The sequence below is a fragment of the Anabrus simplex genome, chromosome 7 (genome assembly GCF_040414725.1).
Source record: "Anabrus simplex isolate iqAnaSimp1 chromosome 7, ASM4041472v1, whole genome shotgun sequence".
NCBI lineage: Eukaryota > Metazoa > Arthropoda > Insecta > Orthoptera > Tettigoniidae > Anabrus > Anabrus simplex.
Genome location: NC_090271.1, coordinates 226,673,044 through 226,693,075, shown reverse-complemented (window position 1 = coordinate 226,693,075; position 20,032 = coordinate 226,673,044). Strand labels below are relative to the sequence as shown.

At 38.3% G+C, this 20,032-nt stretch overlaps 1 protein-coding gene across 2 annotated transcripts in view; it reads right to left on the bottom strand.

The window, feature by feature from the left end:
- IleRS (Isoleucyl-tRNA synthetase) overlaps nt 1–20,032 on the bottom strand; it is a 270,753-nt gene that overhangs the window by 129,950 nt on the left and 120,771 nt on the right. For both annotated transcript variants that reach the window (XM_067150874.2, XM_067150873.2), the window contains exons 8-9: nt 13,413–13,603; nt 13,131–13,331 (exon numbers count right to left, since the gene is read on the bottom strand). In XM_067150874.2, the coding sequence (XP_067006975.2) occupies nt 13,131–13,331; nt 13,413–13,603 (392 nt within the window). The remainder of the gene's footprint in view (nt 1–13,130; nt 13,332–13,412; nt 13,604–20,032) is intronic.

Here is a 20,032-nt window from a genome sequence, read left to right as displayed (position 1 = left end):
GTTCAAGAAAGGGGACAAGAAAGTTCGTGGTAACTGTAGAGGAATCACACTTATATCGCAGGTAGTTAAAATTACTGGAAAGGATATTAGAAAGAAGAATGAGAAGAAAGATTGAAGGAGAGTTACGAGGGGAACAATGTGGCTTCGGAGTGGAAGAACTACAGTGGACCAGATCTTTAGCATGGGACAGCTGATGGAAAAGAACTGGGAATATGGAAAGGATCTGGTCATGACTTTCATAGATATAGAAAAGGCATATTATAGTGTCCCCAAAGAGAAGATTTAGGAAACCATGGTTAAAAAAAGATTTGGAAGAGAAATGTTAGAAATTGTGTAAGCAATGTACACAACTGTGTTAGCAGGGTACTGACCCCAGTTGGAAAGACAGAATGGTTTAGGAATAAGACTGGACTAAGACAGGGGAGTGTGCTGTCACCTCTTTTGTTTATTATGGTCATGGACAAAATGATAAAGGAAACAAAGGAAGCCTATGGAGATAAAGAGATGAAGGTACTGCTATTTGCAGATGATGTGATCTTGGGAAAGAACAGCAAAGAAGTGCAACAACTAGATGTACTGAACGAATAAACTGAGAAGTACAGCATGAAAATCAGTACAGGTAAAAGCAATACTATGGTGATGTTGACTGGGGAAAGGCAAGGAAAAGGCACTGTGAAAACTGGAAGTCAGAGTCTGGGAATTGTGGTCAGCTTTAAATACCTAGGAAGTGAATTAATGCAAAATGCTAGGGTGGACATAGAGATTAGCAGGAGGGTACAGCAGGGCAATGCATTCTACTAAAGTGTAAGAAAATTTGATGAATATTGAATTTTCACGACCGCATTGTAATCTAAACCGACTTTCAACATATTAGGTTGTATTACGTACATTTAGTACGCGTTGAAGGGATGTTAAGTACAGAACAAAAATGGCCAATCGGACACCAGTGGGATCCGAACCCACAATCTCCCAATTTCGCGTCGGTTGCTCTACCAATTGAGCTATGGTGGCCATCTTTGTTCTGTTGGAAAGGATCTAAGCTACAGGTCTGGCACTACTGCCATCACACTGTAGAGTGCGTTTCAAGTCGCCCGTTGAGGGCCAAGTCAATGAATATTAAATTTTCACGACTGCGTGGTAATCGAAACCGACTTTCAACCTATTAGGTCGTGTTACGTACATTTAGTACGTGTTGATGAGATGTTAAGTACAGAACAAAAATGGCCAATCTGACACCAGTGGGATCCAAACCCATAATGCATGACAAACGGAAGCACGGTGAATATTCTTTATTGTAGATCAATGACATGTGTTTGAAAATATTGTTACATTGTTGCAAGTTCACATCGATATTATTTACACAATGAAATCACAGATATGTCGGTCCATAGTTTTGAACATTCGGAAAACATGCCTGTCTAACGGCTGTAATTCAGAAGTTGTTTTTGCTGGAATGATTTGCACTTTTAACTTTTCAGGTTCATAGTTATTTAACGAAAGTACTTCATGTAATAAATTATCATCTTTGTGAGGTGCCCAGGAATCCAACAGTAAACAGTTTGATGGACCAATGTGAGGTAAAAATATCAACTCCAGAAATATACGGAAAAGTTCTTTTGTAATTTTTTCCAAATTTCGAACACTGCACATTTAAATTAGGGGCTTTCAACATAGTCGACAAACTTGACCATATCGGTCCTCAATTGGTCCGTACTGACTCGTAATAACAATAACGTACAACGGGTGATTGTCTGGTCCGCCCTGTCAATATATTTTGAATAATTTATACATCGAGCAAACGTCATCTGCCCTGACGGCACATGCATGGCTAAAACAAATTTTTTAAATATATATTACAACGATGACCATATTCAGTGCAACAAAGGGTTATAACTTCCAAGGATATCAATTTGGACGTAAGATAGTAGCTTCATAGTGTCAACACAATGCAAGCAGTGACAAGTAACATTTCATCAGTGGTCGACACAGCTAGTGGATCCATCCAGGATGAAGATACACATGTATGAGTGCAAAGGACAGGAGGAATGAATGGACGATTCAAGAGTGTTATTAAAATGTTCCATGCCTTACATGTCGGGTACAACAGCCATTATACAAAAATGCAAAGTGTACATATAGTATCTAGTGTTGAGGTTAGAAAGGACAATGCTGAATGTTAATGCGATAGGATGTTATATCTTGAAACTTAGGTAAGGTAGATTTTGATGTAAATAAGCTGACAAACGGAGTTAAGGCTCCTGAAACATGTACGTATAAATTATTCAAAATATATTGACAGGGCGGACCAAACAATCACCCGTTGTATGTTGTTGCTTTCAACATATCCTGCCGGACAGCTTGACTTGGTGGCTTTGATTCCTGCAGTACGATAAACAGACAGGGAAGGAGACGTCCCATGCATGATACAATTGGCATTAAATGTGAATGACTTGCTTTACGTCGCACCGACACAGATAGGTCTTACAGCGACGATCACTATCTTCTTACCACGGCCATCAAGTGCTCTCTCGAAATGCGATTCTTTATTGGTGCCAGATTGACCTGCATTATACACATTTTTATTTTTTTTTTATTTTTTTTTTCTATTTGTTTTACGTCGCGCCGACACAGATACGTCTTATGGCGACGAGGGGATAGGAAAGGCCTAGGAAGTGGAAGGGAGCGGCCGTGGCCTTAATTAAGGTACAGCCCCGGCATTTGCCTGGTGTGAAAATGGGAAACCACGGAAAACCATCTTCAGGGCTGCCGACAGTGGGGCTCGAACCCACGAACTCCCGATTATACACATTGTTAGCATCGTACTGTTCTGTAAGGAACATTATCTCTTCTCTCCAGGAATGCAGTATGTTGTTAGTAGGTTCAACTTCTTCTTCTTCTTCTTCTTCTTTTCGTGTGACAAACTGCGTAGTTTTTTGTGATCCTGTGTGAAAATGCAGCTTTAAATTCCATACCCATGTTGCACTTGCTGACAAAAGTAAATCAAGTTATTTGGCTTCTTCACGGGCCCATTTTTGTAAGTTCATATCGTGCACTATCAAGTTGTTTCAAAATCAAATCAAAATATCTATTTGCAAATGAGGTGTCTACCTCGGTGGCAAATGGTACACTAAAATACATTATTATCAAGCACTAAATATTAAATTAACAAGAGAAGAAAATTTTTCTATAACACAATATTATACAATTTACGCTAACAATGTTTTCTATTAAACACACAGCTCATCCTTAATAAATTTATATTGTTTACAAAATTCTACTTATAATATCTCCTGTACTACTTACAAATATAGTAAACTGATATACAGTATGTGGAATTACTTCAAATGATACTATACAACTGGTATAAGATTAAACTTTACATTGCATTTATTTATTTACCTTTTTGGCGTCGTATATTTTTATATACGTACTTGGCTTCCCACAGCCGTGACAGGTTCTGGACCTTCGAAACATTCTCCACTCTACTTTGGTGTTTGGCCGCAGCGCGTGACCTTGAGTGTGCCGCGCTGGTCACCGGGAGCTGGCGGCTTTCTACTACAGATCTGTTCGTCTGCGAATTCAAGCCTTTTTGATCTTCGCATGTTGATTGGTAGTGTTGTGACTTTGTGCAGGACAGAATGTGGTGTCGTGTCTTTGTGCCTAACAGAGTGTGAAACTGACCTCCAACATTCATAATCATTTTACATGTTTTTTATGGCTGATGATGACCTAGACTAAGGTCGAAAACGGTCCCATTTAAATAGAAATGTGATTGCTACGTTTCTTTCTTTTGAGTATTGAATAGGTTGAACCTCCTTTCCAGTTATTTAATTTTTAACATCAATAATTTCAATACGGAACAATGAAATTTTTATCTTTAAATATTCCTATAATGGACGAACCATACTCAAGTAACTTTTTTCTTTTAATTCTTTGTTGCATCCTTTAAGTAGCCTCATTATGACATGTAACGATCTGTATGTTTTCCCAACAATGTCGTCAACATGACCTTTCCAGTGCAAATTACTTTCAAATCTCACACCTAAGTATTTGCACTTGCCATCTTTTGGGATAACTACCTCATCCAAAGTATATTCAAATTCAGTTTTAAAGCTCCTGTTTGTAAAAGTTGTAACAGTTGATTTGCCTGCATTAACCTTCATATTATTTTCTTCAACCCATAGTTGGATACTTTCAAGGTCCCTTTGTAATTCTGAACAATCCTCAATGTTGTTTATTTCCCTATAAAGAATTATGTCATCTGCATACAATCTTATTTTTGATGTTATATTGTTCCCTAAATCATTTGCGTATATTAAGAAAAGTAACGGACCGATTATACTACCCTGTGAAATTCCCTTCCAAACTTTCTCTTCCTGAGATACATTATTTCCTACTTTGACTTTCTGAACCCTTGAATTTAGAAATGTTTTTATCCAACGTGTAACCCTTACGTCCAATCCTATTCCCTCCAATTTCTTTAATAATATTCCGTGTTCCACGCTATCAAAGGCTTTGGAAAGATCTATGGCTATGCAATCTAACTGACCTCCTGAATCCAATTGATCTGATATGTCCTGCTGAAATCCCACCAGTTGTGCCTCACAAGAAAATTTATTTCTAAATCCATACTGGCTCCTCATGAACCAATTTTTATCATCACATATCCCTCTGATGTACTTTGATATTAAACTCTCCAGTATTTTATAAACTATACTGGTCAGGCTGATTGGTCTGTAGTTCTCTGGTTTCCTTTTATCACCCTTTCCTTTATAGATTGGTATTATTATAGATTCCTTCCATTCCTTTGGTATTACACTATTATTTATGACATAGTCAAAGAGAAATTTTAAATAAGGCACTATGAATCATTCCATTGTCTTTAATACCTCCCCAGTAATTTGATCACTTCCTGCTGCTTTTCCTTGCTGAAGCAGTTGGATTTCTCTGAAAATATCTTCATTTGTGAATGAGAAGCTTCTTGTTTCCCTCTGTCTGTCTCCCTCTCTATCTTCTGTTTCGGTTTCCAACTCCTGACAATCATCTACTGAACCTCTGAATTCCCAACTAAATAGGTTTGCTTTCTCAGTATCTGTTAAATAGTTTGCAAAAGCTTTCATAATTTTGTAAATATCAACTCGTACAACTGCTTGTATTTATCTGTGACTGTTGAACGAGAAGATAGTTTGCCAATAAAACCCGCTTTTGCTAGATCTTCCTTAAAACGGTACAACTGTCTCTCGTGCTTCAATCGAGGATATCTGTTTTTCATATAGTTCCATGATAAGTGAGGAAATGGTTGCTTTGGTCTCCACTTCTTCGCACTCTACCATGTGTTAATAATCTTTCTTTTTTCTTCCAATGACCATTCTACTCTGTTGATAAATACAGTCCTCTTAGCAAACTTGAAATATATGACTTCATCTCCATTCTAAAATTAGTAGTCAATAATAACTTTTTCACTTTTGACAAAACTATTTATTAACAAGACGGATTAGCAATGGGTTCACCCGCCTCTGGTATCTTAGCGGAGATTTATTTAGATTATCTGGAACACACTAAAATCAACAACAACTTTCCCAGCATTCTACTATGGGCGAGATACGTGGATGACACATTTGTAATTATGAACGAAGAAATTAAGAACGCGGCCTCTACCCTTCACGATCTTAACAGCATCGATCCCCACATTAAAAATACACTTGAGTCTGAAACAAACAGGTTAATCAATTTTCTAGATTTGATCATTCATAGACACCCTTCCTCTTTATGTTACAAAATCTTCAGGAAACCCACACAAACTGCAACTACCATTCGTCAAGACTCCACACATCCCCCAAGCACACAAACGTGCTACCTATAATAGTTTAGTCCACCGTGCCTTCACAATACCCATGTCAAAGAAAGACTTGAACAACGAACTCAATACTATTCGTGCAATCGCCAAATTTAACGGTTACAATAAACCCTTTATAGAACAGATTATCAACAAATTCAGACACCGACCTAAGACCACTCTTACTAAAGAAAAATCTAAAGACGCCACTTCTTCTACCTTTACTTTCAACAAAGATGTCTACAAAATCACCAATCTCTTCAGTAAACATAACATAAAAATTTCCTTCAGAACAAATAACAGGACCTCTGAAATTCTGCACAATTCCCCATCAGCAATTCCTCATACGTCGGGCAAACAGGATGCAGTTTCACCACTAGATATTCAGAGCACGTCAACGGTATAAGATATAATAGGTTTGCAGCAATAGGTCAACACATCTCTGACTCCAACCACAAGTTTACCGACATTGAACACGATTTAGAGATCCTTCAAATGGCCAATAAAGGGCCTCTCATGTGCATAATCGAAAATTGTTTCATCCATTTCCATCAATACTTTAATCCTAACTTCAACTTAAATGAAATCTCTGATAAGCCTAATATCCTTTTCGATTTCTTAATTAACTTGTTTAAAAATACCAGATTTCCAAACACTAGCGCTATCTTTCAAGCCATGTGAAATCCACATCCCCGTCACTTACCCCCACTACCTCATCCCTCTGCCCCATCACGGCCCTACTCCTCAGCTTTAGCTCCTCCTTTTCCCCCTTCCCCCCCCCCCCTCACTCTCCCTTCCTTTCCGCCACTTGGCCTCCATTATTGCTCTCTTCATTAGCTCAGCTCCCCTCCTTTCAACATCTATGCCATCACGCTACTCAAGGCGAGTTCGCCTCATTTCCCTTATATTTCTTTTGGCTATGTACATTTATCATCATCATCCTAAACCATCTCCAGTTTCCCGGGTGTGGTATATGAGCCTCCTCCATCTCATCCTGTCCTTGTACCATTCTTCCTCCACCAACTTGTCCCAATCATGACCTCTCAGCATTACATCGCTCTTAACTAAATCTATCCATTTCCTTCGTGGCCTTCCCACGGGTCGTCTTCCTTCTACCTTTCTGTCAAATTCCTTCCTTGCAGTTCTGTTTACTGGCATCCTCTTCATGTGACCAAACCACTTCAGTCTTGATATCTGAATCTTATTTAGGAGATAATTGTCTATTCCTACTTCTTCTCTAATTTTCTCATTCCTAATCTTGTCTTTCCTGGTTTTCTGGATCATAGTGCGTAGGAATTTCATTTCAGCTGCCTGAAGTTTGGAATTATCTCTATTGGTCAGTGTTGTGGTTTCAAGACTGTATGTAAGAATTGGTGTATAATAGGACTTGTACAATGTCATTTTTGTTTTCATGGGTATTTGCTCATCCCACAGCAGGTGTCTTACCTGGTGGTAGAATTGTGTTGCCTTACTGATTCGATTGTTCACCTCATGTTTTGCTAGGTTGTCATTTGATATAACGCTACCCAAGTATTTGAAAACTGGAACGCTGTCCAGTTGAGCTTCATTTAACATGACTATTGGTTCTGCTCCTTCCCCATACACTTTCATCACCACCGTCTTGGTCTTGCTGATGTTTAAACCATATTTCTTAAACTCCTCATTCCAGCTTTGTATTCTCTCTCCCAATTCATCTTCTGAGTCACTCCAGATCGCAACATCATCTGCAAATGTGAAGGCTTTGATATCTCCATGTTCTTTCCATTTAATAGATTTTATTACTACATCCATTACAATAATAAATAGAAGTGGTGACAATGAGCTGCCCTGCTGCACTCCTCTCTTTGTTTCAAACCAGTCCGACAAACCACATCCTTACATAAAATAAGCTCTCAGTCAACCACAGGCTTCCACACTGAACTAGTCGCTGTCAGACAGGTGAGAACAGCCCTCTACTGCACATTCCACATTACGTCATCACGTTCAAATTTTCCACCTAACTTCTCAACAGGAAATGCCAATACTACACCAATAAGACGGCTTTAACATATGCTCGCTGGATTTCTTATACATCGTTATTATCCTATTGGAATGGACATTGTGCAATTCATTATCAAGCCTTCACGACATAACAGAATATTATATATTAACACATCACACAAAAAGGAAGAATTTTAACGCAAAGTTTTTACTGAATCATCCCATGTGGACAATTTTAATTTTAATGTCAACGGTATTCTTAAGTGCTGTGCTCAAAACAGTTCTGAATTCTTCACCATTTTAAATGACATATTCGGTTATCCGAATTATTTTAATGTGTTACTTTGTCCTTGTCCTTGTAGCTTTTTCTCAAAAGTTTTTATGGCTGATGATGTCTACTAGGTAGACGAAACATGTCCCGATATAATTAAAAATCATGTAAATATTTAGTTAATAAAGAATCTTAGTATTGTAAAGGTGGAACATTTGACCTAACCTTCAACGTAAACCACATCCTACTTGAATACAGCTTCTGTTCCCACTATACAACATTTTCACTTTGTCTATGAGGCTATCTCGCACTTGAAGTTCTTTCATGCATTGCCAAATTCTTTCCCTTGGTACACTATCGTATGCTTTCTCAATGTCCAAAAATATTAGGAATAAAGGCTTGTTCTTCTCCCAGTATTTTTCCATTAGCATCCTAATTGCAAATATAAGGTCTGTAGTTGACCTTCCTGGTCTGAAACCATACTGCTCTTCTTCCAAAATTGGTTCAACAATATCTCTGATTCTGGTCTCTATTATTTTTTCCAATATTTTCAGGACATGAGACAGTAGTGTGATACCACGGTAATTAGTACATTTTCGTCGGCTTCCTTTCTTGAACAGAGGTACAATGATGCCCATCTTCCAGTCCTCAGGAATAGTATTTTCCTCCCATATCTTGTTGAGCAGTCTATAGAGCCATTGGATTCCTGGAATTCCCGCTGCTTTCAGCATATCTGCACTTAGTTCATCTACGCCCACTGCCTTTCCTTTCTTCATGCTCTTGAGCGCATTTTCAACCTCAAGCCATGTAATTGGTGGTTCAGTTGTGTTTCCTCGACTTGGCTCTCCTCTATCCGTTGTTATGTTTTCTGTATCTCCATTCAGCAGCTTTTCGAAATAGATCTTGAGTTCTTGTTTAATTTCTCCCTCTTCTTGTGCCAGAGTTCCATCATCACGTTCTATTGCTTTTATGGTCTCTTGATCCCTTCGCTTGTTTTTCACTACTCTGTATAGCAATTTCATATTTCCTCTACTGTCCTCTTCCAGTTTGTTTGCAAACTCATTCCATTTCTTCTCTTTTTCTTCCCTTACAATGTTCTTTACAGCAAGTTTCTTGTTCCTGTATACTCCTTGAAGTCTTTGTATTTCTTGTTCATTTCGTTCTTGTCCCTGTTTTTGTTTCTCCTTGTCCAGTGCCTTCTTTATTTGGTTTCTTTCTTTCACCGCTGTTTTCACTCTATCATTCCACCATGGTGTCTCCTTTTTTCTTTTGATAGAACTTGTAACTCCACATAGGTTTTTGGCTTCTCCCACAAAGGTGTCTTTGAAGGCCTTCCATACTTCATTAACGCTGGTTACTTCACACTTCGGCAAACTCTGTTGAATCCTTAGTTTGTATTCTTCCTTTATTTGGACTTCTTGCAACTTCCAAGTTTTAATCCTTGTACATTTATATCAAGCCTAATTTGGCTTTCAATCTTTTCGTCAGGTCTCCACGTTTCCATACTGAACTGGGAATCGTGATGTTAATTCAAATTATGATCTTCACAAGAGCACATTGTTGGCTTCAAAACCACCTGAATTAAGCCTGTTAATTACCGCAACTTAAGAGAACAAGATTATACTTACAACATCAACGGTTCCGTCTTGAAGGAAGTCGAACAAAAGATGGATTTAGGTATTCAGTTCAATATAGATTTGAAATTTGGAAGTCATATTGAATATATAGTTAATAAAGCCTATAGAAATTTGGGTTTTATATTTCGAAATTCCTTAAATTTTCAACGTACAACGTTATTTATTTTATACAACTCTTTAATAAGACCAAAACTAGAATATGGTTCTATTATCTGGAGTCCTTCAGACACTAAGTACATCAAATTAATTGATAAAGTACAAAAGCAATTCTTAAAGTATGTGTACTGGAAACAGTCACACGCATACCCGACATTTCTGTCCTACTCCACAATGTTATCACACTTTGGTGTTAAAACTTTGGAACAAAGACGTAAAAAGTCCATGATGTTATTTTTGTATAAAATATTGAATAGTAAAATTGATGATGAAGAGTTACTTGGAAGGAAACCATTTTACGTTCCTCGGAAGTCTGGCAGGTTCAAGAATTTGTTTTACATTAAGAAATGCCGCACAGAAGCCCATAAGAATTCTCCTCTTAATAAAATTCTGAAACTTTATAATACATTAAATACATATAATTCGGATATCTTTTTCATGAATCAAATCAACTTTGAATTGGCGTGTGATACCTTCCTATAATGCACATACTGTTGAATATTATCTCTGTTTTCTGTATATGTTTTTTATTTCATTCTTCTAGTTGTTCTTTTCTTTCTCTTCTATTTGAATTCACAGTTTTCAAATGACCTATAAATTAAACACTTTATTTCTCTTTTAGAATATTATTTTGGATAATGTGTCACGTGTCATGTTTAATACTAAGACTGTATAACTGAATGTGTTACTTTGTGTTAGGCACCACTGTAAAATAATAATTATTAATGTATTAACTGTATATTTTTATTGTATTACCAACTTTGTATTGTTTGGGTAGTTCTTTGTATTCTTTGTATTGTCTTTTTTCATTTAATATTTAGTAGTGTAACTATTAATTTTACTGTATTGTGAACATTGTAATTGGGCAAAAAGCTGTTACGTAAATGAATGAATGAATGAATGAATGAATGAATGAATGAATAAATAAATAAATAAATAAATAAATAAATAAATAAATAAATAAGTAAATAAATAATTCTTCCCACTGATAACATATGAGGCCTTATGATTTATGCACTTCAAGCTGGACTATTCTCTTGTTTATCAAGACTCAACAACTGAGATACCTTCTCAAAAAGGTTATGTTTTACAGTCAGACACACCACATCATTTCAACTGGTTATAATCTAACAGTGACTTTATAGGTGCTGTCATATGTTTTAGATGGTTATATGCACCATACCCTCATCATTTTAATGTTACATTTAAAATTTGCCTTAGCTGGTGCATTTAAATGTTGTATATAGATACGCCTTACGTTCTATAAACCTCAAGCTGGACTACTTTCTCGTGAATCATACCCTAACTATTGTTACCTTCTCTGTTTTGATTTCATTGTTTTAACTTTTGACCATTTAGCTTTCAACATTAATCCTTGTATTTGCTGTCATGTGTTTTATATTTCAACTAGTCATAGTTTAACATTTGTCTTGTAGGTGCTATCATGTGTTATATATTGCTATTCGATAAGTTGCATTTTGCTCAATTGATTTGTTAGCTGATGATGACGCGCAATGAGCGTCGAAACTAGTACCAACCTTCTCTAGACGTTATGTGATATATATTCACATCAATAAACATAGATGGAAAGTAGGCGATTAAAGTTAGGTGTTGGTCTAGAATATTGTGAAAACATCGCAGCGTGATAAGGGTTTTGACTGGTGGATCTGGGTGGTGATAGGAAGACTCCTGTGCTCTGATTGGTCACTCGGTGATCACATCGGGGCCAGGCTTTCCTTCTTAAGAGAGTGAGGCGAGATTTCGTGGTCTTTCGTTTTCTCGTCAGTCCAGCGATCAGACGCACGTCGGCGAATCCTCACTCCCGGGATGAGCTACTTTGGGGTAAGCACTGTTGGTTTCAGTGCCACCTTAATTTATATTTAATGTTCGCTTGTATTTTCGCATAGGAGTTTACCCTACTCGCCCAGACTTGACACTCAATTACTCAGAAGCAAGTTGAACTGGCCTCTGCGCCAAGTTTAAATATTTCTGATTTCCCCCTATTTCCATTATGTGGCGCGATTGTCAGAAAGCGCATTAACTTTCATTTAATATTGTATTTGTATCCTGTGGTTCCTCTTAGCCTCAAAATTGTATTGTAGAAGTTGCATTATGTTAAGATATCTTTAGTTAACCTCTTGCCCTAAGAGGAAAGCTCTCGGCAACTACATTTAATTTGTATTTTGGATATAGCGTAACTGGATTGTTTGGATAGATGGATTTTGTTCCAAATTTTCTTTGTAATGTTTATTTTGGAAAATAATATCTTGAATCAAGGGATCACCATTGGTGTTTCTGGAAACCCGCAGCCTTCACATCCCAATGGCCCTGGTAGGTTTCCCAGACCTGCTCCACATTCCTTTATCTTAGTCGTCACGTTGCCCAACTTGATGTTCATTTGTTTGTATTGGTGCAGTTCATCTGATGTTTTATTTGGTGCTAAAGTTTTAAGGTGCCGTGTAATTTAATTTTTTCCCCTTTTGTTAACAGTGTATCGTGTAACCACTGGAAACCGGTTACAATTTCTAAGAATTCAGAGGTATTATAAAATGGATTTTCTATTAACCAATCGTACATTTTCCTCTTAAAATTACTTAAAGGAGTGGACCATGCAGAATGTGGTAATTTATTAAATAATCTTATTATGTGAGTGAGCAGTTTTTGACAGCCTGTGAATTGGGATGTCCATGTCTGCTTTGCCCCGAGTATCATGAAGGTGAATGTTTTCCATTGTACTGAATCATTTATGTTGTTCTTAACATATGTCAAAGATATATAAATACCCAAATTTATAATTGTCAGTATTTTAAGCTTAATGAAGAGAGGTAGACAATGGTCAATTGCACCAGCCCTAAACATTGTGCGAACAACCTTTTTCTGTATTAGAAGAATATTATATACGTAAAAAGAATACCCCCAAAATAACAGTCCATAAGTAATGTGTAACTGGAAGAGATCAAAATATGCTATCCTTAGGTAATCACTGCTAACTAAATACCTCAATTTCCACATCAAATAGGCCACTCGTGAATTTTTTTTTTTACAAATATGATCAATGTGTGTTTCCCAGTTCAATTTGGCATCAATATGAAAACCCAAAAGTTTGACTGACTGACTTTCAATATCTTTGAATAAACCTAGTGTGAGAAATTGATAAGGTAAAATATACATAGGTTTGTCAATGCCATCAAAAGAAATGTACTCTAATTCACAAATCACTGTTTGAGAATATTGTATGGAAAGTACTCACTTTTCCCTGTGAAGATCAGTCACCTTCTGTCCAGTCAAACTTTCAAGCTCAGCGATGCTACCAACACACACAATTTCTTGCCCATCATCTGATATCCACAATGGGATGGGTGTTCCCCAGTAGCGGTTACGGCTTATAGTCCAGTCACGAGCTTCTCGCAACCAATTTCCAAATCGTTTTTCCTTCACAAAATCTGGAACCCTAAGATAAGAAGACCTATGAGCTGTACAATCTCAGAATGGATAGGATGAAAGAAATCAGAAGTAAAACATGAAACCATACCAGTACGTGTCCTGGCTACAACGTAACAAATCCTTGGACATCTGCTCCACACGAACAAACCAAGAAGGAACAGCCTTGTAGATCAGAGGTGTCTCCGAGCGCCAGCAAAATGGATAACTATGCTTTACTGTTCCAACATTCACCAAACGACCATTTTCTTTCAAGAGTTTAACAATATTTTTATCAGCATCCTAGGAAACAAAGAAATCACACATACCTCAACACCTAGAATGATACTGTTCTTAACGATAAGACTTAAAATCAATAGAGATAGAATGTAAACAAACGAAACAGATGTAAAACAATGACAACACACTGAAGCCCATGCTTAACCTTGACTCAGGCAGCAGAAAACTCTCGCAAGTCCTGTGCCCCAGTATAGGTTGGGGACACACATACTGTGTAGTAAGCTTGAGTCTGGATTACCACAGATATGTTCAATAGCCTTTTCTCCTTAACACTTTCAACACTATCCCCATACGGGACACGGGCGCCCGTATACCATATGGACGAGATTTTCGCACGTGTTTATAGGCAGCTGTGCATATCCCATACGGTTCCCGTCCCTTGCTTGGAGGTAGTAGTTTATCTAGTGTTCACTACAATGCAGCAGTTATCGGGAAGTTCAAACCTAAACGTAAAAAGAGTAGTTTCTCCTTGCTGTGACCTCTACCGAAGCACTCGATGTGCCGGGTGCCGAGGACACCAAACATGCCGCGCTGTCGGCTGTGCTATTGTACAAACGTGATCTCAAGACGGCTCAATGATAATGATGTCTTGGATATTTCATCGGGAGAAGCGGGTTCAGAAATAGATGACAGTGATGAATACTCTACTTACGAGCCAGATAACATATCAAGTGATAGTTCGGGCAAGATTTGTATTTGTTATGTCACTTTCAAGTGCTGTTATTTTTAGCTGCCTTGTTTTACTCCAAATACAAACAATAGAAATACTTCACCTCTCCTGAAATTTGGGCTTGTTTTTTCGTTAAGACAAAGAGACGCAGGCTGATAAATTGCCTGTACTGTGAAAAGAAAGTAATATAGATGTTGGTGCAAGGAGTGCAAAATTGGACTTTGCATAGCCCAATGTTATGTGGCTATTATACCAAAACAAACTTTTTTTAAATAGGTAAATTTTGTATTTCAAATGTACTTGTGTTTATTTGTGGTTTAAGCAGCCACATCAAATTATTCATTTTTATTGTTTGAGTAGGCTTATTGTCAAAACTTGAATGTAAAAGATTTTTCCTCATATACTTTATGTTTTTCGTAAGACTAGCATAATGAAAATGCTTCAGATATGTACTTCCAGGTTAACATCTTCATTTTGGATGGCCGACACCTTCATAAGATACAAAAATTAGGTATATAACCTGTTTCTCTGTTGTGTAATAATGTATTAAAATTTGGTTAAAAGACCCAGTTCACTGCCAGGGTTCATGTTGAAATATGATAGTGCTGAAAGTGTTAACAGTTGATTTTTGGCGCCATCTATCGACTAATTAGAGAATGAATAGGAAATGTAAGACATGCAGTACCACATGGCAAGTAGTGATGGGACATTCGATTCAATTTACTGAATCGATTCATTTGATTCCGTTCACGTTACTGAATCGATACAGTGATCGGATTCACGGCACATTAGTCACCGCTCCTACTGCATCCACGTAGTATGTGCTGGTAAGACAGCAGCAACAGCATTCAGTGCTCGCAGCTGCCATCTGGTCTTCATACTATGAACTCCTTTCTTATAAAAAAATGCTAGTCACTCTAATACATCGAAGGTTTCCGGCGACGCAGGGTGGGACAGGTTAGGTAGCAGGCATGGCCTGAATTAAGGTACAGTCCCAGCATTTCCTGGTGTGAAAATGGGGAAACTACGGAAAACCATCTTAACGGCTGCCGACGGTGGGATTCGAACCCACCATCCCCCGAATGCAAGCGCATAACAACGCGATACTAACCGCACGACAACTCGCTCAGTCATTTTTGAAAATATGTATTTTTCTAATCAGCTGAGGATTTTTTTAAATCGTCATATTTTGTATAGGCTACCCGAGATGTACAGTAGCCCGCTGGTTTTCTGATTCAACATACTGTTGGTTAAGTTATTGCGTCTGTCCACGTATGATTGAAGTCTTGTGCAACGATGTGACATATGAATTGAGAGAATACTGAGCCGTTCTTCCCAATATAAAACAGGTACTTCTGAGTGGTCATGAGCATGACTCATAGTCATAGGGCAGGCTAGAGTTGAGTTTAATTGTCAAATGTCAACTAAGTTATAATACTAAGACTCATTAAACTAATAAATAGTATAACCTAATAGCCTACCTACTTACTAGCTACTTCAGAATTATGTTTTGACTACCATTTTAACACTGCAAATAAATCCATCTATTATTTAAACCTCCCTGTAAGAAGAGGACAGTGAATGCAAATGGGTATTATTTTCAAATGAGCCGAGCTCGAGAGTCCATTATAGCATACGATTCTTTCTGTGTACCATGGCTCACTGTATGTCTCGCTGCAGTGAGCCGATAAGGAGCCGTGTGTATCTTGTGTCTCGCTGAGCCGCACTCGTTCACGATTCTTTCGGTGTGCCATGGCTCACTGTATGTCTCGTTGCAGCGGAAGCTCGGCTCTCCGCGTGTCCAGTGAGCCGAAGAGGAGCCGTGTGTATCTTGTGTCTCACTGAGCCGCGCTCGTTCACGATTCTTTCGATGTGCCATGATTCACTGTCTCGCTGCAGCGAAAGCTCGGCTCGCCGCCAACGTCCAGTGAGTGCACCACTCAGCACTGTCCGCTGGGTGTACGCTGAATCGTGTGCCGTGAGCTCGCCGTTCCTGTGAATCGATTCACTCGGACACTTGAATGAACTGATACACTGCTTCGAATCATGCATTCAGTAGCCAACACTAATGGCAAGATCTCCTTACATTACCTTGACAGACTGGACTTTCTGTCACAGCCAGAACATACCATGAACAGTTTGTCACAGTTTACTAGAATTCATATGGACATTTTGTCACTATATTAATACTGTCAAAGATACAGCTTGCCATACTAAAATTTATGTTACATGGATATTACATCATGATATAAGATATTTAGATAGTTGCAGAGGAACTAAGCAAGACTACCAAAGAAAGTCAATGGCTTCTATGGAAACAGCTGAAACAAAATTTGAAATTCCTACAGTTGAATTTTGAAATGACAGATGAAACAAAATTCATTCATACAGCTTATGGGTGTAAGAAAGTAATTTATAAGGGTAACATGCACATGCTGAGAATGGAGCGCCTGTGCTATGAGAAACAGAATACAGCCATGCACCTGACTGGGAAGCCTACTAAGCTGCTGGACTTCATGAAGAATTTTAAGAATTCAGCCGTCACATCCATGGAACAAACTTTATTGACTGTGCAAAATACAAATACTTCTATGTCCAGCAAAACAGACACTGAACTCCTGAAGAAGGAAATAGTGAGAAGAACCGTCAGATCTACTAGAAGGTAGGACTTGCTCCCAGAATCACAAATATGGAGGAAATTGAAAATTTGCCAAAGAAAATAATTAATAATTAAAAAATTGACCAAGGACCGGAGAAGTTTGGTTGCTTCGCTTCGATGTATGGAAAGGAGTAATATTTCTCTTGGAGGATGGTTTACAGATACTGGAAAGAGGAAACTATTGGATATGTGACGGAACATTAAAGGTTGCTGCTAAAATTACAACCCAGTTGTATAGGATACACAGCGAAGTGCATGATGTCTTTTACTCCATTGTCTTTGTACTGACAAAGAAGAGTGATGTAAGGACATAAGAGGAAATTTTTCCTGTCCCCCATAAGGACATGAGGAAGTTTTTCCTGTCCTTAAGTGTAAAGTTTTGGACTGATTTCAGAGAAATCTACAGCCTGATTACATATCAACAGATTATGAGCTCACATGCATACAAACTGTGGAAGAAGTTTTTCCCAACATTGAAATTGCTAGCTGGTTTTTCCACTATGCATAGAGTCTGTGAGCAGAAAACAGATGGAAGGTTTGGCAACCCTGTACATTTCATTTGCATCATTTTCATCTTTATATTGTCCGGTTGGCTGAATGGTCAGTGTACTGGCCTTCGGTTCAGAGGGTCCCGGGTATGACTCCCAGCCGGGGCGAATATTTTAACCTTCATTGGTTAATTCCAATGGCCCGGGGGCTGGGTGTTTGTGCTGTCTCCAACATCCCTGCAACTCACACACCACACATAACACTATCCTGCACCACAATAACACGTAGTTACTTACACATGCCAGATGCCGCCCACCCTCTTTCGGAGGGTCTGCCTTGCAAGGGCTGCACTCAGCTAGAAATAGCCACATAAAATTATTATTATCTTTATATTTCATTGCAACTGTGTCAGAATTAAAATTATTTGTGTCATGCATGTCCGAAAGGATCGACATTTAGCCATGGGGGGAAGATTGGTGAACAAAGGAGATGAAACAAGCACACAGCTGAAAAACCATTGCAGTCGAATGAGAGGGACAGGAGAGGACGTGCTGCTCAAGCTAGTCTAATACGCCCATGGGAGGGGCTAGTTTACACTGTTTCAAGCTAACAGATGGCAATTTTCCGTTTTTCCCTCCTGTTTTCACAAATGCCAACGTGGATTTCTGACAAGCAAATTATATGACATTCAGATTCAGCAGTAGAAAATTTATGTACAAGACATTAACAAATTGAGAAGAATTTACTCTCTGCCCTGAGCTAAAATGATGTAATACTTTATTCACAAGGTGTGTCAGGAGAAATTTATGTGAACCAGATATGTTGAGACAAGTATCTCTGTGAGATGGGAATTTCTACAGTGTAGCTCCGCCCCTATTAACACTAGTGTACCGAAGCCTATCTTATGTTCTCAGGAAATTCTTAAATTTGAATGTGAAGTACGCGCTGCGATTCATTTTTTTAATGCAAAATATATGAAAGCCGCTGAAATTCATTAGGAGATTAGTGAAGTGTATGGAGAGCACACTATCAGTGAAGGAATGGTAAGAAAATGGATTAGAACATTTAAAGGCGGCTGTACTAATGTCCACAACGAGAAGTGTAGTGAGCGACTGTCTATCATTACTGAAGACTTGATGCAAAAAGTTGATGCTGAAGTTGGAGAAAACAGACAATTAAGATTCTGTCATTAAGTTATGAGTTACCTGAAATTTCAAGGAGTGTTCTTTATGAAATTGTGTCAGGACACTTAGATTATCGGAAGTTGTGCTCATGCTAGGTACTGAGGATGCACGTAGGCAGAGCTTTGACTTTCCTCGAGGGGTACAGTAATGAAGGTGAAGTGTTCCTAAGCTGAATTCTCACCGGCAACGAACCATGGGTGGCTTATGTTACACTGGAATCAATGCAGCAATCCATGAAATGGAGACACTCAACATCACCCAAGAAAGTGAAGTGCAAGCAAACAATTTCAGCTTGCAAATTCATGTGCACTGTGTTTTGGGATAGGCAGGGTGTGGTGCTTGTGGATTTTTTGCGCCGGGGTGACACAATAAATGCCAAGACCTTTTATGAGACCTTACGTAAATTCTGTCGTGCAATCCAAAACAAACGATGTGGCATGCTTTTTCTTCACGTCAATGCACGACTTCACACGGCTAATCAAACATTAAACCTCATCGCTTCATTTGGTGGGGAACAATTTGATCATCCTCCATACAGTCCTGACTTAGCGCCTAATGACTACCACTTGTTCCTGCACTTGAAAAAGCATTTAGGAGGTCAGTGCCATGATTATGTTGACCTAAAAACGACCGTGATCAACAGGCTGGCACATCATTTACGAGGATGGAATTCAGAAGCTGATTTCACGATATGAAAAGCGCCTTAATATGATTGCATGTAAAAAGAGAATTATTTTTAAAAATTGCACGACTCTTTTTTTTTTTTCTATATCCAAACATGCCTTGTATAAGAGATCAAGATACGAATAAAAGTAATAGGAGCAAAGTCGTACATCTCTTCATGCTGGGTGCGGCGATCATTTTATCTGTTTTGTTATATGACTTAACGGTTAGCCTCCAAATACCTCAAAACAAAGGTCGGCACCATCCTTGAAATTTTTATATTTTCCAGGGGTAAAAAGTTAAACATTTGAACATCTTTAAATGTTTATGTCACTTACAGTCTAAAAACTATAATTTTGCCAAATTTCAATATTCTAGCTTGCCTGGCAGATTATGCCATCATCTTGATTTGGGAGGGGGGAGTAATTAGGACCATCAGGAAATTTCAAACCCATGGAAACTATAAGTCATTGCTTTGGAAAAATATGCCCCACTGGGCAAAAGAAATGCTTCCACTAGCGTTCTTATGCTGAACCAAGAATTTCAACCCCTCCCCCCCCACCTGCCTGGCCCTTGAAAATGTTCAATTTTTCTAGGGATCCTGAAGTCATCATCTACTCTGGTAGAGAGTTTTAAGTTCCTAAGATGCCTCAAAGTGCCTCATTAATTCACGTTTATTTCCATTTTTGTATCTGTGTAGATGGCTCCAAAGTGACTTCCATTTATATACGTGGGCTGTAGATAAAGTAGTGGCAACGTAGTCTAGA